The sequence below is a fragment of the Leptodactylus fuscus genome, chromosome 5 (assembly GCF_031893055.1).
Source record: "Leptodactylus fuscus isolate aLepFus1 chromosome 5, aLepFus1.hap2, whole genome shotgun sequence".
Taxonomy (NCBI): Eukaryota; Metazoa; Chordata; class Amphibia; order Anura; family Leptodactylidae; genus Leptodactylus; species Leptodactylus fuscus.
Genome location: NC_134269.1, coordinates 23,556,284 through 23,573,826, shown reverse-complemented (window position 1 = coordinate 23,573,826; position 17,543 = coordinate 23,556,284). Strand labels below are relative to the sequence as shown.

Below are 17,543 nucleotides of genomic sequence, written 5' to 3'. Positions count from 1 at the left end.
ACCATTGGATATGACTTTGGGTTTACCTAATTGTTAAAGCGCAATAAAAATTACAATTGAAAAAAAAAACAAAAAAACATGTCGACTGTGAAGGGGTGAGGGATGTTATCCAGGGATTGAGAGACTCAGGTGCAAGTTGTTCTCTGGTCCAGCCAGAAATGATAGACTCTGATGACGTTATTCCTGGAAAGACTTTGTCTGTGACAGGGGTGGCCGGATGCCATCTAGAAGTACCTGTAGCCAAGATTCATAGGCACTGGGGTGCTGGTACTGGGATCAGAGAAGTTGGAGTGTCAAATACATTACCTGTTGATGGATATGTTGTTGGTGAATGACTAGGGGAATATGATTTCTGTGTAGGTGCCCGATATATCATCATCACCACACAATTACATGAGGGAATGGAAATAGGCCCAAGGGTACAATGTGTCTAGGAGGGAGCACATGGTGACAGGAGCAAGGTTAACCTTATGCCAGAACCATGGGTGTCCCAAGTTGAGGAACCTATGGGAGAGGTGAGCAATCTCCAGAAAATCTCTCAACTAGTGATTAGTGCTGGAGAGAACAAGAGAGACTGCCAAGGTAGAGTCTCTGAACCTATACCTCAAGTCCCCGAGGTTCTGAGTGTGAATCTGGGAGATGCCAGTGGTCAGAAAGACGGCCCAGAGCGGGGAAGAGGTGGCCAAGTGTGCAGGAAACAGATCATGAGCCTTAGGAATGTCTCTACTCAAAATGGGGTAGGAGAGAGTTTCAGTGAGCCTGGAGCAGTTCCGGCACCAGAACCAGTCCTAGGAGAGAAGACTGGAGTGTATGTCATAGCAAGGTTCCCAGAAGGGTCCTTAACCAATGCTGCATTGGAGGGAATTCAGTCAGCCTGCCAGGGAAATGGCCTAGTAGAGAAGCTTCACCTTTCCTTAACTCCCTCCGGAGCAGACAGGGAGAGGGGAAGCTGGAAAGCATAGGCTCTCATGAGGGTATGCAGCCTGTGGTCCAGTTTAGACCCAGGGGTCCCCAGGAAAAAAGGGGTGATCCATAGGGATCCCTTAGATGATGTTCCACTACCAAAGGAGATACTAGACAGAGTGATGAATTTCCATACCATATCATTGTTCCCTGGCTATCACCCTCCAAAATTGTCCGTTGCTGAGGTGTATAGCAATAGAACGGTTAACCAGCCTTCATCTTTTTCCAAAGAGTGTGAGCAGAGCACTTCCAATTCATCTACAGCACAAAGTTATAAAACCAAAAGGAGGCCCCAGCACAGAGAAGGCCTCATTCCATTCAGCCCTGAACACAGAGATGAAAGGCCAGGGGGGCTCAGGTGTAAAAGTAGTAATGTTGTATAGAACGTGAGTGACTTGGGGTTAACCTCAGAGGTCAGCAGTGACACAGTCTATGGAGAGAAGATAAAACATTCATTTCTTCCAGATGAAGAAGAGTTGTTCATCCCCAACTTCAAGGTGGAGGAAGGGGGCATTCTGGCAGGGGGTGTAGCTAAGCACAGAGTCTATGATACCCTACAACTGATGTCACATCTTTTGAAATAGCAAGGCCACTGGATGTGTCCAATTCCATCAGAAGATAACCCTCAATGCTTCATGAAACAAAAAAAGACTATAAGTATCATATTTATTCTGTGTTTCTCCCATGATTTTTAAGTCTGTTTGCTTGTGTATCATTTGTTATCCTTCTTTTATATACAGCACTGTACTCTTTGAGGGCCAAATTGCAGGATGCATCAATACAAAATAATCCAGATATGGAACCTTTTTTAATTTACCACTGTAAATCTGATTTATTTTCAGGTCAATGACAAGTGACATTTGGTTTTAAGCTCACGTATCAGTTTCCTGATTCAGGGTGTGTCTTCTTCTTCATCCACGCCTCTTCTTCCTCCAATGTCCTCGGGTCCCTTCCTCCTCCGGCGCTCGCAAACTGACATTGTAGTAGCCATAGTAGAAGATGTATGTTACTGCGCATGCGCCCAGGCCATTTTTTTTTTTATCAATGACAGTTCGCGAGCGCCAGAGGAGGACGGGACCTGAGGACAATGGAGGAAGAGGAGGCGTGGATGAAGAAGACAGCGGATCCTGAATGCCCGCCCATCGTGCACGATGCGTAAGTAGATCACATTCTTTTTTAGGGTATTATTTTAAAACGGGGGGTAGTTTAATATAACTTTTACGGTGCCTGAATAGCCTTTTTAAAGGCTATTCACGCAAATGTGGGGCTCTATCAGCATGATTTTGCTGATAGAGCCCCTTTAAGCTTGTGGTTGTAAGGGTGACAAAATATGAAAAAGTTCAAGGGGTATGAATACTTTTGCAAGGCCACTGTATGTGACTGAATGTACTTTGATTTGTATACCATGTTTATCTTGTGGAGTCTTAATTTACATTTATATCTTGGACTATCAACACCTAGTCTGAATTGCCAACCTACATTACACTAGGTTTACACCTGCGTATGGGTTTACATTCCCCAAGCGGACCCCCCGCTTGGGGAATCCACTTAAAAAAACGGAAACCCGCAGACCCCATAGACTATAATGGAGTGTGTCGGGTTTCCAGCGGATTTGGGGATGGAACATAGTTCATGCACTGGTGTTAACCCAAAAAAAAGGTAAAAATATTTACCTTATATAGCCCATTTTCGTATGTGCCATGACAATTATCTGTTACTATGAAATTTTGGTGATAATGTATTTGGGCTTTTTATGGGATTATTAAAAGTTATATTTTAATAATTAGAGATGAGCGAACACTGTTCGGATCAGCCGATCCGAACAGCACGCTCCCATAGAAATGAATGGAAGCATCTGTGACACTGACTTTGCCGGCGGCCGGCGTCACAGGTGCTTCCATTCATTTCTATGGGAGTGTACTGTTCGGATCGGCTGATCCGAACAGTGTTCGCTCATTTCTATTAATAATGTTCGCTATCTTTAGATTTTCATCTCTTCTGTGATAATACGTGAGATCTACTTTCCATTTCTACTCAATGACATTGTGGTTATTGCCACACGGCTCTCAGTACTGCAGAAATTTGCCAGACATTCTTAAAAATGTTTATTTGTTTGGAAACTATTGAATGTTCCCAATAAATTATATCCGTCATCTCTTGACCTGTGTCAGTTTCCTGTACAAAAAGCAACGTGAGACAATTGGCAATGAGAATGTAACTCCAATTGAACTACTCAACACAAAAAGTGATCCATCAGCAAGTATACTTCCCTTTTGTGTATAACACAAATTACACTGGAAAATGGTCAATTCATAAAATACCAGAAATCACTGTCACAGCAATTCTGAAGAATAAATTGATTTGAAATGGGAAGAAAACTAAAAGGTGTATAGGTAAGTAGTTTATTCAACCTTTTAGTTTTCTTCCCATTTCAAATTGTTGGAGATTGGAGAGAGGGGAGATCCCATGTTTAATAATGTTGCTCCAGGTGCTTATGCCGTGGGCTTGGCTCCTGCTGGGTCAGTGGTGTAACTAAGAATGGCTGGGCCCCAAGGTGAACATTTGACATGAGGCCCCTTGACCCCCCCAGCCCCCGTATCCCCACACACAACCCACATTCCTGCAAATATTATTATGCCCCATGGTGGCCCCTACACACACACTATTATGTGCAATAGTAGGCCCTGCACACACAATATTGTGCCCCATAGTGGCCCCTGCACACACACAGTATTATGTCCTATAGTAGGCCCTGCACACAGAATTATGTCCTATAATGTCCCCTACACACAGTATTATGCCCATAGAGGATCACCCATATGCAATTATTATTAGAGATGGTTCAAAATCCGATTCGAACAGCCACACACTGTTCGACTGTTTGAATGGATTTCGAACCCCATTATAGTCTATGGGGGGAAATGCTCGTTTCAGGGGTACGCAAAATTCGATAAAATTATACTTACCAAGTCTACAAGTGATGGTCAGGCTGGATTCTCCTTGAAGTCTTCTCCCGGCGCAGCATCCCCGCGTCTTCTTCCGGCTGGAATTCACTCTGCCTAGGCATCGGGGCCTAGGCAGAGCCGACTGCGCATGCGCGGTCGGCTCTGCCCGGCCCAATGCCTGAGCAGAGCCGACTGCGCATGCGAGAGCATGCCCGCGCATGCGCAGTCGGCTCTGCCTAGGCCGGATGCCTAGGCAGAGTGAATTCCACCCAGAAGAAGACGCGGGGACGCTGCAAGGAGAAGACTTCGGAAAGGTAAGAGAAGAACCAGCGTTGATTGGCAGAATGTATAGCATTCTGCCAATCAACGCTGGTTCTGCATCGAACCTTAAACTTCGAACAGCTAGTAGTGTTCGATCGAGTATGAGTATCTCGAATACCGTAGTATTCCATCGAACACCTACTCGATCGAACACTACTCGCTCATCTCTAATTATTATACTTTGGGATCTTTTCAGACCCTAGAGCATAATGATCGAAGACCCACAGGAGGTTACAAACAAAAAAAACAATGTTACTTACCTCTCCCTGGCTATGGCACACTCCCAAATGATTTTGTCCATCTTCAATGTTGGACTAGATGTCACCTGACCCAGGCCAGTATTGTGATGCATAATGATGCTGGCCTTGGCCACATGACGTCTGTGATGTCACCTAACAGGCCCGAAGCCTGCCAGAACGCAGGAGAGGTAAGTAACAGTCACTTCCCCATACCCAATAATTATTATACTTGGGAGTCTGAAAAGACCCCTCGTGTATAATGATAGCAGTGTTTGTGGGGTTCACGGGTCCGCAGCCTCACTTACCGATCCCACTCTTGTTCACAGCTGCCTTCGCAGAAGGAGACACGCAGGTGGCCATGAGCAGAAGCGTGGATTGGTAACTAATTAGGGCTTGTTACCTGCTGTGGTTACTCAACCAGGTAACGGGCTATTAAAGAAAAAAATACATCAAGGGCTCGCCGGGCCCCCTAATGTCCCGGGCCCTGTGGCAGCCGCTACCGCTGCTACTCTGGTAGTTACACCCCTGTGCTGGGCATAATAGCAGTCTAATGTATAAGGAGCTCAGATGAGAAATCCTATATTGTATACTATTACATAGATGGTACAAGAGGGTGGCAGTCGGGTTGTGGTAAGGAAGAAGGGAGGAACAAGCTGAACTCTTGCCTTAGGGCTCATGAACTTTTAGCTAAAAAAAATATTGCAATAAAAAATTATTAAACTAAAAACCCATATACAGTATGTAGGTGTGTACTGGATGTCAACAAGTACATTTGCAAAGCTGTTCCCACTTGTGATCCTCCACCCACATTGTAGGACCAATTCTAAAGAAATTCCACAGAAGATACTCACGTGATGTGTACAGTTACTGGACACTTAAGAGGTGCACTTATCTGGCAGAAGATAGGGACAGTCATGTTTTTTAACCCAGGCACTTCCTCCACATTACAACAAATCTAATCTCAAAACCACAGATTTATAGTCAGCAATTCATTCCTGAAAATGGACTCCGAGAACAACATCAGTCGTGAGATACTTTATGAAACCCTTCATGAAAGACATCCAGGTAAAATTCTTTACAACTGTATTTCTTCAGTATTTGGTGGTTTAATGCCATTTTATATTATTCAGGTCAGTGACTGACGATTGTTAGTAAGCAGCAGAGACTATATACTGTAAACTCAAAACATGGTCTTAACCCCATAAGGATGCAGGGTAGTTTGTATGTTATTGCTTGGCGACTTTTTTCATATTTTCCCTCCTTCTAAAATTCATAACTTTTTTATTTTCCAACCTACATATTCTATGTGAGGGCTTATTCTTTGCGTGATGAGTTGTACTTTCATCTGATGAAATAGTCACTGGATAAACACATCTGCACTGTCCTCTGATTATACCACATGTCCTATGCTCGTAATGACGAACCTATGGCACGGGTGCCAGTGGTAGCACTCAGAGCCCTCTCTTTGGGCACCCATCTGTGGAGCAAATTGTACTGTGTGGGGGTCACTGTGGAGCTGATTGTACTGTGTGGGGGTCACAGTGGAGCAGAAAGCTCTATAAAGCCCCATTCGTATGACCATATTTTGCAGGTCTTTAATTGTGGATCTACACATTATTAAGGTTAAATTGCTGTGTTGGCACTTTGTGATAAATTAGTGGGTTTTGGGTTACAGTTTGGGCACTTGGTATCTAAAATGTTCGCCATCACTGTCCTATGCTATCTACTTATACAGGACTACCTATGCAGGACTTTTCTCTCCATATTTTTCTGTTCTTTTCTGGTGGAAAAATCCAAGCAGACCCCACAAATGGAAACCCCAATGCTGGTGTGAATATAGCGTAACCTGTATGTGACCCCAGGGGGAGGGGTAGTGAGGACTTCTGTCCACATTATCTCCTCTCCTATCAATCATAGAGCATACTATACTTTTTCTCTCTGATTGTTACATATATATTAGATAATGTAATACCCCTCTGATCATAATCCCAGTAGTACTCTTATGTAATACTCCTTTGAACTCAAGATGACTGGGAAGTTTATTGGCGCTGTGACCCAGACGTTTACCATCGTCCAGGTCACAACGCCAAAAGAATTGCACAATGTAAACATAGTCATCAATAACGTTTACATTTTTCACTGTCCCTCACCTGCCCATACCTGATCTTTATAGAGTGACCACCTCTCTAGCGATATCAGTTACACAATAAAATAATAGCAATACCGATTATCACTAGAGATGACGTATAAAACATTTCTATCAGGTGGAAAAGTCCCATCAGTCAGATAACACATTGTAATCCATTGAATGTCACCATATAAAATCCAAGTTTTTGCTAAGTTACAGGTGGGTATAATAGCAAGTGGTGATTGGGTGGGGGGCACTTATGTAACCTTTGCACTAGGCCCATCAATGGGTTAAAACGGCCATGTTTACACGTGCTGTATACTGAATTGTTCTGTACTTGTACCATGTGCACTATGCTGTTCTCTACTGTACCACATGTACCATGCTACCATCTACCTGTCCTACCCATTCTATATACTTGTGTTGTATGTACTGTATTGTTCTCTGCTTGTACTACCTGTACTGCTCTATGTCTGTCTTATTACCTGTGCTTCATTTACTGTAGAATTCTCTTCTAGAACTACATGTACCATACTGCTAAATCCTTTACAGACATGGTCATGACTTACTATCCCAAACAGGACTAAAATATAAATTCACCCCTGTATGTTTTTGGAATATTGGTGGAAACTGGATCACCCTAAGAAAACTCTACCTATATGACATGTACCGTACTGATATATACTAAATACTATCTCCATTTATGTCATATACTGAACTACTCTCTACTTCTAATACATCCTGTATATTGCAATGTCATCTACAATTATTAAATAGAATGTGTTGCTCCCTATCTGTACTACATATTGTCTACAACCCGATGCAGAAATAGGGATTCAGTCCACTATCTTGCCAAATTGGTATTCAAGCTTTATTTCTGACTTGTTTAAAGTTGTTATCCAGATTCTACTATTGAATGTCCATCCTTAAGATAGGCGATTAAAGGGATTCTTTCTTGATCACACGTAGGAATAAGGTAGCCTTAAGAAAGGCTTCTCCTTCCTTTAGATGTCTTCTCCGCGCTGCCGCTTGGTAGAAATCCCGGTTTTTCGTCTGTATGCAAATGAGTCCTCTTGCAGCACTGGGGACGGGCCGCAGCGCTTAAACAGCACTGGGGGCGTCTCCAATGCTGCGAGAGAAATCTCCAGCGCCCCCTACATCTTCTTCAGGAATGGCCTCTCTGCGCGTCTTCTTCCAGAGCTGGGTTCAAACTTCTACGCCTCGGGCAGAGCCGACTGCACATGCCCACAGGCCACAAGAAAATGGCCGCTTACTTACTGTGTAAGCAGCCATTTTTATTGTGGCCTGGGCGTGCGCAGTCTGCTCTGCCCAAGGCCTAGAAGTTTGAACTCAGCTCTGGAAGAGAGGCCGTTCCTGAAGAAGATGGAGGCGGCGCTGGAGATTTCTCTCGCAGCAATGGGGATGCCCCCAGTGCTGTTTGAGCGCTGGGGCCCGCCCCCAGTGCTGCGAGAGAACTCATTTGCATACAGATGGAAACGGGGATTTCTACCGAAAGACGTAGAAGAAATCTAAAGTTAGGAGAAGAATAGCCTTTTGTTAAGGCTATTCCTACGTGTGATTGAGAAAAAATGTGATTTTAATGGTAGAATCCCTTTAATATTGAATCTGCAGGTGTTTGACACCTGAGACTCCTGTAGATCATCTGTATTGTGACAACATGGCTCCTGGTATGGTTTACATGGGGCAGCATTATAGTACTAAAACCTGTTGCTACCGTTTTTATGGCGAGTGAGGGCAGGTTCACACCTGCACCCAGTCTCCGCTTTAGTAAGTAAGCGGCCATTTTTTTTGTGGCTTGGGCATGCGCAGTCTGCTCTGCCCAAGGCCTAGAAGTTTGAACCCAGCTCTGGAAGAAGAGGCACAGAGAGGCCGTTCCTAAAGAAGATGGAGGCGGCGCTGGAGATTTCTCTCGCAGCAATGAGGATGCCCCCAGTGCTGTTTGAGTGCTGGGGCCCGCCCCCATTGCTGTAATGTAACTCATTTGCATACAGATGAAAACCGGGATTTCTACCAAAAGGCGGCGCGTTCAAGAAATCTAAAGGTAGGAGAAGAATAGCCTTTCTTAAGGCTATGGGTATTGAGACAACATGGCTCCTGGTAAGGTTTACATGGGGCAGCATTATAGTACTAACACCTGCTGCTACCGTTTTTATAGCGAGTGAGGGCGGGCTCACACCTGCACCCGGTCTCCGCTTTAGCCAATTGGGTGGGTTTCCATCTTCTGCCCCGAGAAACTAGACAGTGGACGGAAACCCAGCGGTCAGTTTTCAAACCCATTCACTTGAATGGGTTTGCAAAGTGACCACCTCTGTGCGTCTTCTGCCTCTCCGTGGTGAAACCGGTTTTTTAAGCTGGACACAAAGTCGGACATGCAGTCTTTGTGGACTGTGTATCTTGCACTGCACCTTTTAAATGGGAATAAAAACCCATATTTGTTGGAAAGACGTCTCATTGTATAAATAGGAGCATCCTATCAATAAATGTAAACCTTAAAGGGAGTCTACCACCTCCCCCAGTGCATAGCCAACTGCCACCAGCATGTTATATACCATACAGTATGAAGATTGCCTAATGTAAGTCTTCATTTATTACAGGAAGAAGCAGGTTTTATTCTTTCACACCAAAAACTGAATGGATTCCTTATGGACTACTGGCCCTGTTGTATGTTCTCATCCTGGCTCTTTTTATTACAGTATTTTCTGGAGGTAATATTCTTCCTATTATTGTCATTTCAAGGGGGTTGTCCCATTATGGACACTTATCCCCAAACCACAGAAAAGATGATAATTGTCCCATCATTGGGGGCCTCTTCGCCAGGTCCCATAGTGGCCTCTTGTGAATGGAGCTCCAGTACAGTTGCTGACTGGCGCTCTATTCACATCTATGTGGGTGCAGGAAATTACAATCCACATGGAGGCCTTAGAAGGACTTTGATAGGGAATAAGTGTCCATAACAGGACAACCTTTTTAATGTCACAACTTCTGATTCAGTAGATTTTGATGGGAGTCATCTGGGAATAATGGTAAAATTGTGGTTGTGTCTTCAATTTTAGTACTTTGACCAGATCAGAATTATAGTGATGCCTAAGAGTTAATTCACATGGAGGAATCCATTTGAAAATCAACTCAAATGTGAAAAGGCCCTTAAGTGTCACCCATATGGCAGGCTGTTTAGTGTACAGTATGCAAAGACAAGATGGCGACTGGTTTTCCAAAGTTTAGACAAAAGGGTCCAATTCCTCATCCACTTGCTGTGAAATATTGCAGTTCCTCTATAGCAGGTATCACTAACCTTCAGCACTCCAGCTACTGTGAAACTCCAACTCCATCATACTCCATTCACTTCCATGGGAGTTGTAGTTTTCCAACAGCTGGAGTGCTGAAGGTTGCCTACCCCTGCTCTATAGGTTTGTTCTGCACAAGTTCTTCCCACAAAGTAGCAAAGGAAGCAGTGTCAACCAGACCTGGGACTCGCCATAGCAGCTGCATGAACTGCCCCTGTAGTATTTTCAGTCTTGGTTCATGCAATGGCATAGACATTGGCATAATTTTACTTTGAGTAGGGGGATCACTGAGGATGGATGTAAGAAGTTTCCAAAGCTAGGAATCACGTATATGTATCTATAACTAATGTTCCTTTTTTTTTTTTAATAGCCAATGTATCCAGTAAGCAATTCCTCTCGTTAAAAGAGATGAACGACTTTAGGGGGAAAGGTAAGGTGATGTAATGATGACTGGAGCACATGGGATCTACTATAAATGCTATTGTAAGGGCTCTTCACACAGGGCAACAGGGGGCAGATTTTGGCACTGAATCCACGTCATAATCCGCTCCCTCACAGTAGAGGTCTATATAGACTGCTAGCTTACTTTTTTCCGTGAGCGGCATGTTCCAACTAGCGGAAAAAAGAAGCGAGCTGCCCTTTCTTCAGGCAGACTCTGCGGCTGATTCAGCCCCAGCGTCCGCCTCGCGGCAGCACCCTCCAGACTAGGCCCATTCATTTGACCCTATCCCAGAGGGGGAAGCTGTGACTGTTGGAAGCTGCGACAGTCGTGGCACGCGCATTTTGGCTTCCTGCATCATAATCGGGACCAAGATGCGTCATACCGTCCCCTGTGTGAACTAGCTCTAAATGGCACAAGGTACATAGGGACCCAATTACATATTTTCCATTGGGGCCCAGCAGATTTAAACTAAAGTCTCTGTTTTAATGGCCATTAAACTAAAAACCTCTGGCATAGTAGAAATTTGTTACTCATAATTGCAATCAAAATTTACATGCGGTTCCTAAGAGAAAAAAAGCATTGTGTAAACCTAGCCTTAGGGTCCATTTACATGGAGGAAAATGGAGAGGAATTTGGTATGGAATTTCAGCGCTGAAAAAAAAAAGCCTCCCTCTGCAGAAAAAGGAACCCATTGAAGTCAATGGGGAGCCTTTTTTTTCAGCCTTGTAATTCCACAACAAATTCTTCACCATTTTCCCCATGTGAATGGGTGTAGTACTAAGTGTAACTATGTTAAACCTGCAATCCAAATCCAATACGACACATTTATGAAGACTGGGTAACTAACATCAATCTTCATAGCCCCGTAGCCCGTGCTTTATATATGATGAGATGTATGCCTCCTCATAAGTGACGCACACCCTCTATCAGGCCGCGCATTTCCCCAATCATTCACGCAAGATTTTTGGTGTAAATGATGATAAAGCCGACAGGAAAAGTGGGGAAGGCAGTGCATAGTTTATAGAAGCCTTTATAGGTCTTCTATACCAGAAAACTGGCATACAAGGCATAATAAATGTACTCCTTGAGTTGCACACAATCCTGTAGACTACAGCTGTCACTTGTGACCCGACCTAGTGGACATTGTAACCTACCCAATGTTCTGTGATCGTGACATGCTGTGACTCCAACATTGCTCAAAATTTTTCACCACCAAAAGTTGTGGCAGGCTAGGGGCCCCAGCGTAACTCCATTCATTGACATTAGTTAAAGAGTCACTGGGCGACCCAGTGATATTTAGTAATGCAACACAGCCATAGTCACCGGGTAGCCCTAGCCTAAGGATGTGTGTAAAATCTGTAGTAGGACATCCACTCAGTCATGTGTCATGTACTATAAAAGACTTTACCAAAAGGATTGCAGTTTAACTTTGATTTCAACATCATCCATAGTTATAATATTCATAGAGCTCCATTAAAGAGAACCTTTCACCACCTTCATGTACTTCTGTTCTTTTCATCAGGTGCTAGGAACAGTTGGATTTTTTTCTGAAGCTCCCCACGGTTCCCAAGCAATCAGTGCAGTTAGTTTTGGTGCTTGATATGCTATTTAGTCTCTGTATTATCAGGTGGGCGGAGCTAGCCTTCTCCAACAGTACGGAGCCTTATTATCAGGCATCAAAACTAACTGCACTGATTGATCAGGAGTGGTGGGGACTAGAGAAAAATTTCCAACTGTGCTGGAATCATTGGTGCGGTGCCTATTAAATGATACAAAGAGTTGGATTGTTGTGAAAGCTTTAAAAAACGTTCCAGCACTGTGCAGTGCTCTTCGTGTCAATAATATCCTAACTACAGTATTTTTTTCATTGCAGTAAAAAACCTTTCTTCAAATATGGATGATCTACATATGTCAGTAAAAAGTAAGTAAGTCAACAAGTGAAATGACATCAGGGAATGTTTTAAAGTGAAATTCGTAAATGCTAATTATCGGGCCAAAAATACAAAATGTACCAATTCGGAGTTCTGCTCACTTAGGGTGCGTTCACACGATGTAACGTGCCCCATGATATGGCACGTATACGGTGTGTGAGAGTTTGCGCGCTGTAAACGCTCCCATTTATTTCAATGGGAGTTAGGATCGTATACGCCGCGTTATTTTGCGTCCGCAACCTCTCCTCTTGCTTCAGGATGGAGCAGGTGTAGTGTACGTGCCGAAATTGCAAATCACGACACAACCGCAAGAATACAGGGCAAGACAAGATTTCACCATCTCTGCCTGGCCTTGTCCTTCTAATATGAACAGTAGAGAGGCAACCAGTCAAAATGCAGGGAACCGGAGAACCCTGGAGCACCGGAGACACTATCAGTGCTCCAAATGGCTCATTTTCATGAACAATTTTTGCTGCATGAACATACTTGTACAGTAGCTATGGTTCTGATGACAAGTGCCATAGTGTCGGTGCCCCAGTCTCAGTCAGTCTTCAATAAAGCGTGTAGTCCAGCCCTTATCATGTGCAAGTTCCCCCACAAGAAGCATACCAAAAATGTGAAGGTATTAACCATTGAAATCAACGGACTGACCTTGTAATGTATGAATGTGCCAGGGTCCGTTTAACTAGTCCAAGTCTATAAAAGGGTTTCTCACTCTAGAGCATAACTACTAAAAGGAGCCTGAACTGGGAGCCATTAGGATTCCCGGCTGCTCTGGGAAGGTGATTTATTGCACTTGATAAAGGACCTAAGTGCCTGAAATGCGTTGTGCCTTAATAAACATATCGTTATCCAATTCGGTGAGCGCTTCTCCTTGCCAAACCTTCTGAAGATTTTGGTCCCAGTCTGTTGTTAACTACTAAAAGGGTCACTCAACAATAAGAAAATTACAAAGAGTCCCTCTGTAATCTGTGAGAAAAAACTTGATAGTAGGCTTCATTTTGGATCTAATCACCAACAAGTCAACCCAATGGGTTGTCTGTGTAATGCAGGATTAGATAGGTCCTCCAGATCCACCCTTCGTTATGGCCAAGAAATGAGGCTCCTGAACATAGGCCTCCCATCTATACACAATCCCACCGACTGCAAGGGCAAGAGAAAATCCTTCAACATGTAAATCTAATGTTATCTTGGTTTTAGAGAAGACGTGTGAGGCCGGATGGAAGAAGTTTGATACCAGCTGCTACTACCTTACCATAGTTAAAGATGAATGGTCCAAAACCAGAAGTACATGTCTTGCAAAAGAAGCGGATCTAGCTGTAGTCACCAGTGACCGGGAACAGGTGAGAAAATGGTACAAAATGGATTGCTATGTAGAATAGTAAATGGTGAACTTATGCAATGATGGATCCCATAGCTAAAACAGCACAGAGAACCAAAGTAGTTCAGATTAGTCATTACTCATCAGTCTTCTGGTTTTCTATCATTGAAGTCAGTAGATTGAATCTATACAATCTGCTTACCTGGTTGTGAAGTTTGTTAGGCGCAAACTCCAGGAATATGGAATTAATGGCCCATCCTCAGGATAGCCCAGAAATATCTGATCAATGGGACAGCTCAGCTTCCATTGTCCAGGAATATGGATTTTATAGGCTATACTTATGGATAGACCATAACAATTCTAGTTCCCAGTTCTAGGGATCATTGGGGATCTTCCAAATGCCAGTATCGCCACTAGTCATCATTCACATCACCTCAGAGATGGGCTCTATGGGGGCAATTCATTAACCTATATTCACTAATTTTCTGGTATAGAGTCCCTGATGCATTTCTTCAGCAGAAGGCTCAGACATATGTCACATGGTCCATACAACCTCCAATAACACTATCACCGCACCACCATCTGAACTATCTCCCCCTCTCCCTCTGTCTCTACCCCCTTCCCCCATAGATTGTAAGCCCTCGCGGGCAGGGCCCTCTACCACACTGTCCCAGTCGGTCATTGTTAGTATTATATCTACCTGTATATTCTGTGTATTGTATGTAACCCCCAAATGTAAAGCACCATGGAATTAATGGTGCTATATAAATAAACAATAGTAATAATGGTCTCCTGGGTTCCGACACGACTCCCTGCTGTCTTTTGCACTTCTGAAGTTCGTCAGGGACCACTGAGGTCTGTGATTGTGCCTCAGCGGTCACTTTTGTCACGCAGTGTTGTGAACCTGGCATCTATGTGTCACCATGTCACATGACGCTGAGGCCCAATCCCAGTTCTCAGTGGTTCCTGATGTCAGTCAGAAGCGCCAGAACACAGGAGAGGTGAGTAATACTGTTTTGTTTTGTTTTTTACATTTGATCACCTCTTCTGGACCTCTCCTCATTATACTTGTAATAATAGCTGTTCTGATTCAGACGTGTTTGGTCTGAACAAAACTGTTTAGAATCTCACAAATAATGTAATAGCCAAACCGAAATAACTGATATGAACAAAATCACACTTGTTAATTAAAAACAGTTTGGAATATTTAGATTGAATCCAGTTCGTTTCAAACCGATTCGCCCATCTCTATGGTTGGCCTTTGTTCTTAACTGCGTTCTTTTTTTTAAAGATTTTCCTTTCATCTTATTCTGGTGCTTCTTCATCCAAATGGTATTGGATTGGACTCCATGATATGGAAGATGAAGGAACATGGATATGGGTCGATGGAACAAATTTCGAAACTTCTTACAAGTAAGTACCCCAAAGTAAGTATAAACCATTAAAAATACGTAACGCACTAGAAAATGTACATCCTGCCATCTTACTGAAAGAGAAAAGACATTTATGTAATAGAGTCTCTACCAGAGGTGAGCGAGTAGCATTCGATCGACTCCCATTTTTACCAAAGGTTGAAAAAACAACAAAGAATTCATTGTTGTCCTAAAGCTTTCTCTGTGTGACTGTAATGATGATTTACAGAGGTGATTACAATATTAAAGCCAAAGGAGAAGGTTATTGAGTGAGTGAGAACTAGGAGATTAAAGATGGCTGCTGAAGGTGTAGTTGGCAGGCTAGCTAGGAAAACAGAGAGGGTGAGGGAGAAAGAGAGGGAGGGAGGTAGCTCTGAGTAAACCAAAATACATCAAGGTAGTTGTAGGAAAACAGAACCGGAAGATGCCCAAGTAAACAAATGCAGAAGATGCCAGGAGCTCACAGAGAAACCCAGAAATCACTCAAAACTCTGCTAAAAGGAAACTTATTAATAGTACTTACAGACATTTTTGGAAAAACATTTTTTGCCTGGAGAACCCCTGGAATGGCATAAATCAGTAAAGCAACATATTTGATTAAGTTAAATTTCTTTTCAGGCATTGGAAAAAAGGAGAGCCAAATAATTATCAGGATAATGAACACTGTGGTCACTTCTGGAGCTCCGGAGAGTGGAATGATGCTCCCTGTGATAGTGAAGCTTATGGAATCTGTGAGAAGAAACTCTGAGCTTGTCTTACAAATCCAGAACCCAGCACAGCTCTCCCTATAAATTATGTTCTGTACGTCATTTATCCCTGCATGATTTATGTCTTAAATGCTTATATTCAAATCAAATCAAATCAAATCAAAAAATGCTTTATTGGCACGTCCGAATAGGTATTTGGCATTGCCAAAGCTAGTAAAGTGGGTGGGTGGGGGGGGGAGTTGGGTTGGGTGGGTGGTGGGTATGGGGGGGGGGGTTCGGTTATAACAGTCCATGGAGTCTCATCTTCCTCTTCGTTGGTGACTGCTATATGGGGAGTTGGGGGTGGGGGTGGGTGGGGCGGGTGTTTTGGGATAAATATAACAGTCCATGGAGTCTCATCTTCCTCTTCGTTGGTGGCTGCTATATGGGGAGGTGGGGGTGGGGGTGGGTGGGGCGGGTGTTTTGGGATAAATATAACAGTCCGTGGAGTCTCATCTTCCTCTTATTTGGTGACAGCTGGACACGTATTGGGCAGCGATCTCCACAGTGGCCTCTTCTTCTCCCAGTAGGATGTAGAGTTTCCTCTTCTCGTCTGCAGATATGAAGTCTGGCATGTGGGCAGAGAGTCTTTGGTAGTAGGCGGCCCTCATAGCTGAGTATTTGGTGCAGTGTAGCAGGAAGTGGGTCTCGTCTTCTAGGGCCCCCTGGTCACAGTGCTGGCACAGTCTCTTCTCCCGTGGCTTGTACGTCTGTCTGTATCGCCCCGTCTCTATCTCTAGGTTGTGGGCGCTCAGTCTGTATCGGCTCAGGGTCTGTCTGTGCTTGGGGTGGCGTATTCTCTCCAGGTAGGTGGCCATGGTGTAGTCCCTTTGTAGGGATTGGTACACGGTGAGTTTCTTGGAGTTATTTATTTCGTTTCTCCATTCTTCAATGTACCGCTCTCTATTTGCCTCTGTGGTCGCCTTTATTTCGGCCTTGGTTATCATCTGTTGGTGTTTTTGGTTTGGTTGTTGGCTGCTGTTTGGTTGGTGAATGTCTGGTTTGCTCAGGTGGCTTAGCCAGGCTTGGTGGTGGTAGGAGTCGGACTTGCTCACCTGGATGTGTGCCTGGAAAGCTAGCGCCCTCTTCTGTATGGTGAGCCATAGGGGGAGTCTGCCTAGCTCTGCCCTGCAGGCTATGTTGGTGGTGTTGCGATGGACATGGAGCAGGTATTTGCAGAACTCCAGGTGGAAGTTCTCTGTTGGGCTGGAATCCCATTTTGACTGGTCTGGGTAGGTGGCTGGGCCCCAAACCTCACTGCCATAGAGAAGGATCGGGGAGATGACAGCGTCAAATATCTTCATCCAGACCCTCACCGGTGGTTTGAGGTGGTACAGTTGTCTTCTGATGGCGTAGAAGGTTCTGCAGGCTTTTGCTTTCAGGGTTTCTATTGCTGCTTTGAAGCTTCCTGATTGGCTGAGCTCCAGCCCCAGGTAGGTGTAGCTGTTGGTTTTCTCCAGTGTGGAGCCGTTCAGTGTGAATTGTGAGGTGGTGGAGGCTTTATTGTGGCCCTTCTTCTGGAATACCATGATTTTGGTCTTCTTCTGGTTGATGGGTAGGGCCCATGTGGTGCTGAATTTTTCCAGCACTGACAGGCTTTCTTGGAGGTCTTTCTCGGTGTTTCTATATTATACATGAAGGGTATGGCACTCTATTGTAATGAACTATATGTATTATAGTATGTGTTATTATTCATATTGATCATATATATATGCCTGAATTAGTGAATGATGTGTTTATGTTTGTGTTATCAATCTCAATGGTTTGTGTGTATATAAGGGGGAGCGGGG

At 44.0% G+C, this 17,543-nt stretch overlaps 1 protein-coding gene across 1 annotated transcript; it reads left to right on the top strand.

Moving 5' to 3' along the window:
• Positions 1 to 470: 470 nt before the first annotated feature.
• On the top strand, positions 471 to 15,755 carry LOC142202718 (hepatic lectin-like). Its single transcript, XM_075272994.1, has 8 exons — positions 471 to 808; positions 5,442 to 5,533; positions 9,212 to 9,322; positions 10,272 to 10,331; positions 12,217 to 12,264; positions 13,475 to 13,617; positions 14,887 to 15,008; positions 15,626 to 15,755. The coding sequence occupies exons 1-8, from the start codon at positions 471 to 473 to the stop codon at positions 15,753 to 15,755; spliced, it is 1,044 nt and encodes a 347-aa protein (XP_075129095.1).
• The last annotated feature ends 1,788 nt before the right edge of the window (positions 15,756 to 17,543 follow it).

Bases quoted from the DNA above. Each gene is read 5' to 3' on its own strand.
- LOC142202718 (XM_075272994.1), top strand. From the start codon at position 471: ATGCCAGAACCATGGGTGTCCCAAGTTGAGGAACCTATGGGAGAGGTG. The intron at 12,265-13,474 runs GTAAGTAAGTCA...TCTTGGTTTTAG, and splicing joins TCTACATATGTCAGTAAAAA to AGAAGACGTGTGAGGCCGGA. The intron at 15,009-15,625 runs GTAAGTACCCCA...ATTTCTTTTCAG, and splicing joins AATTTCGAAACTTCTTACAA to GCATTGGAAAAAAGGAGAGC.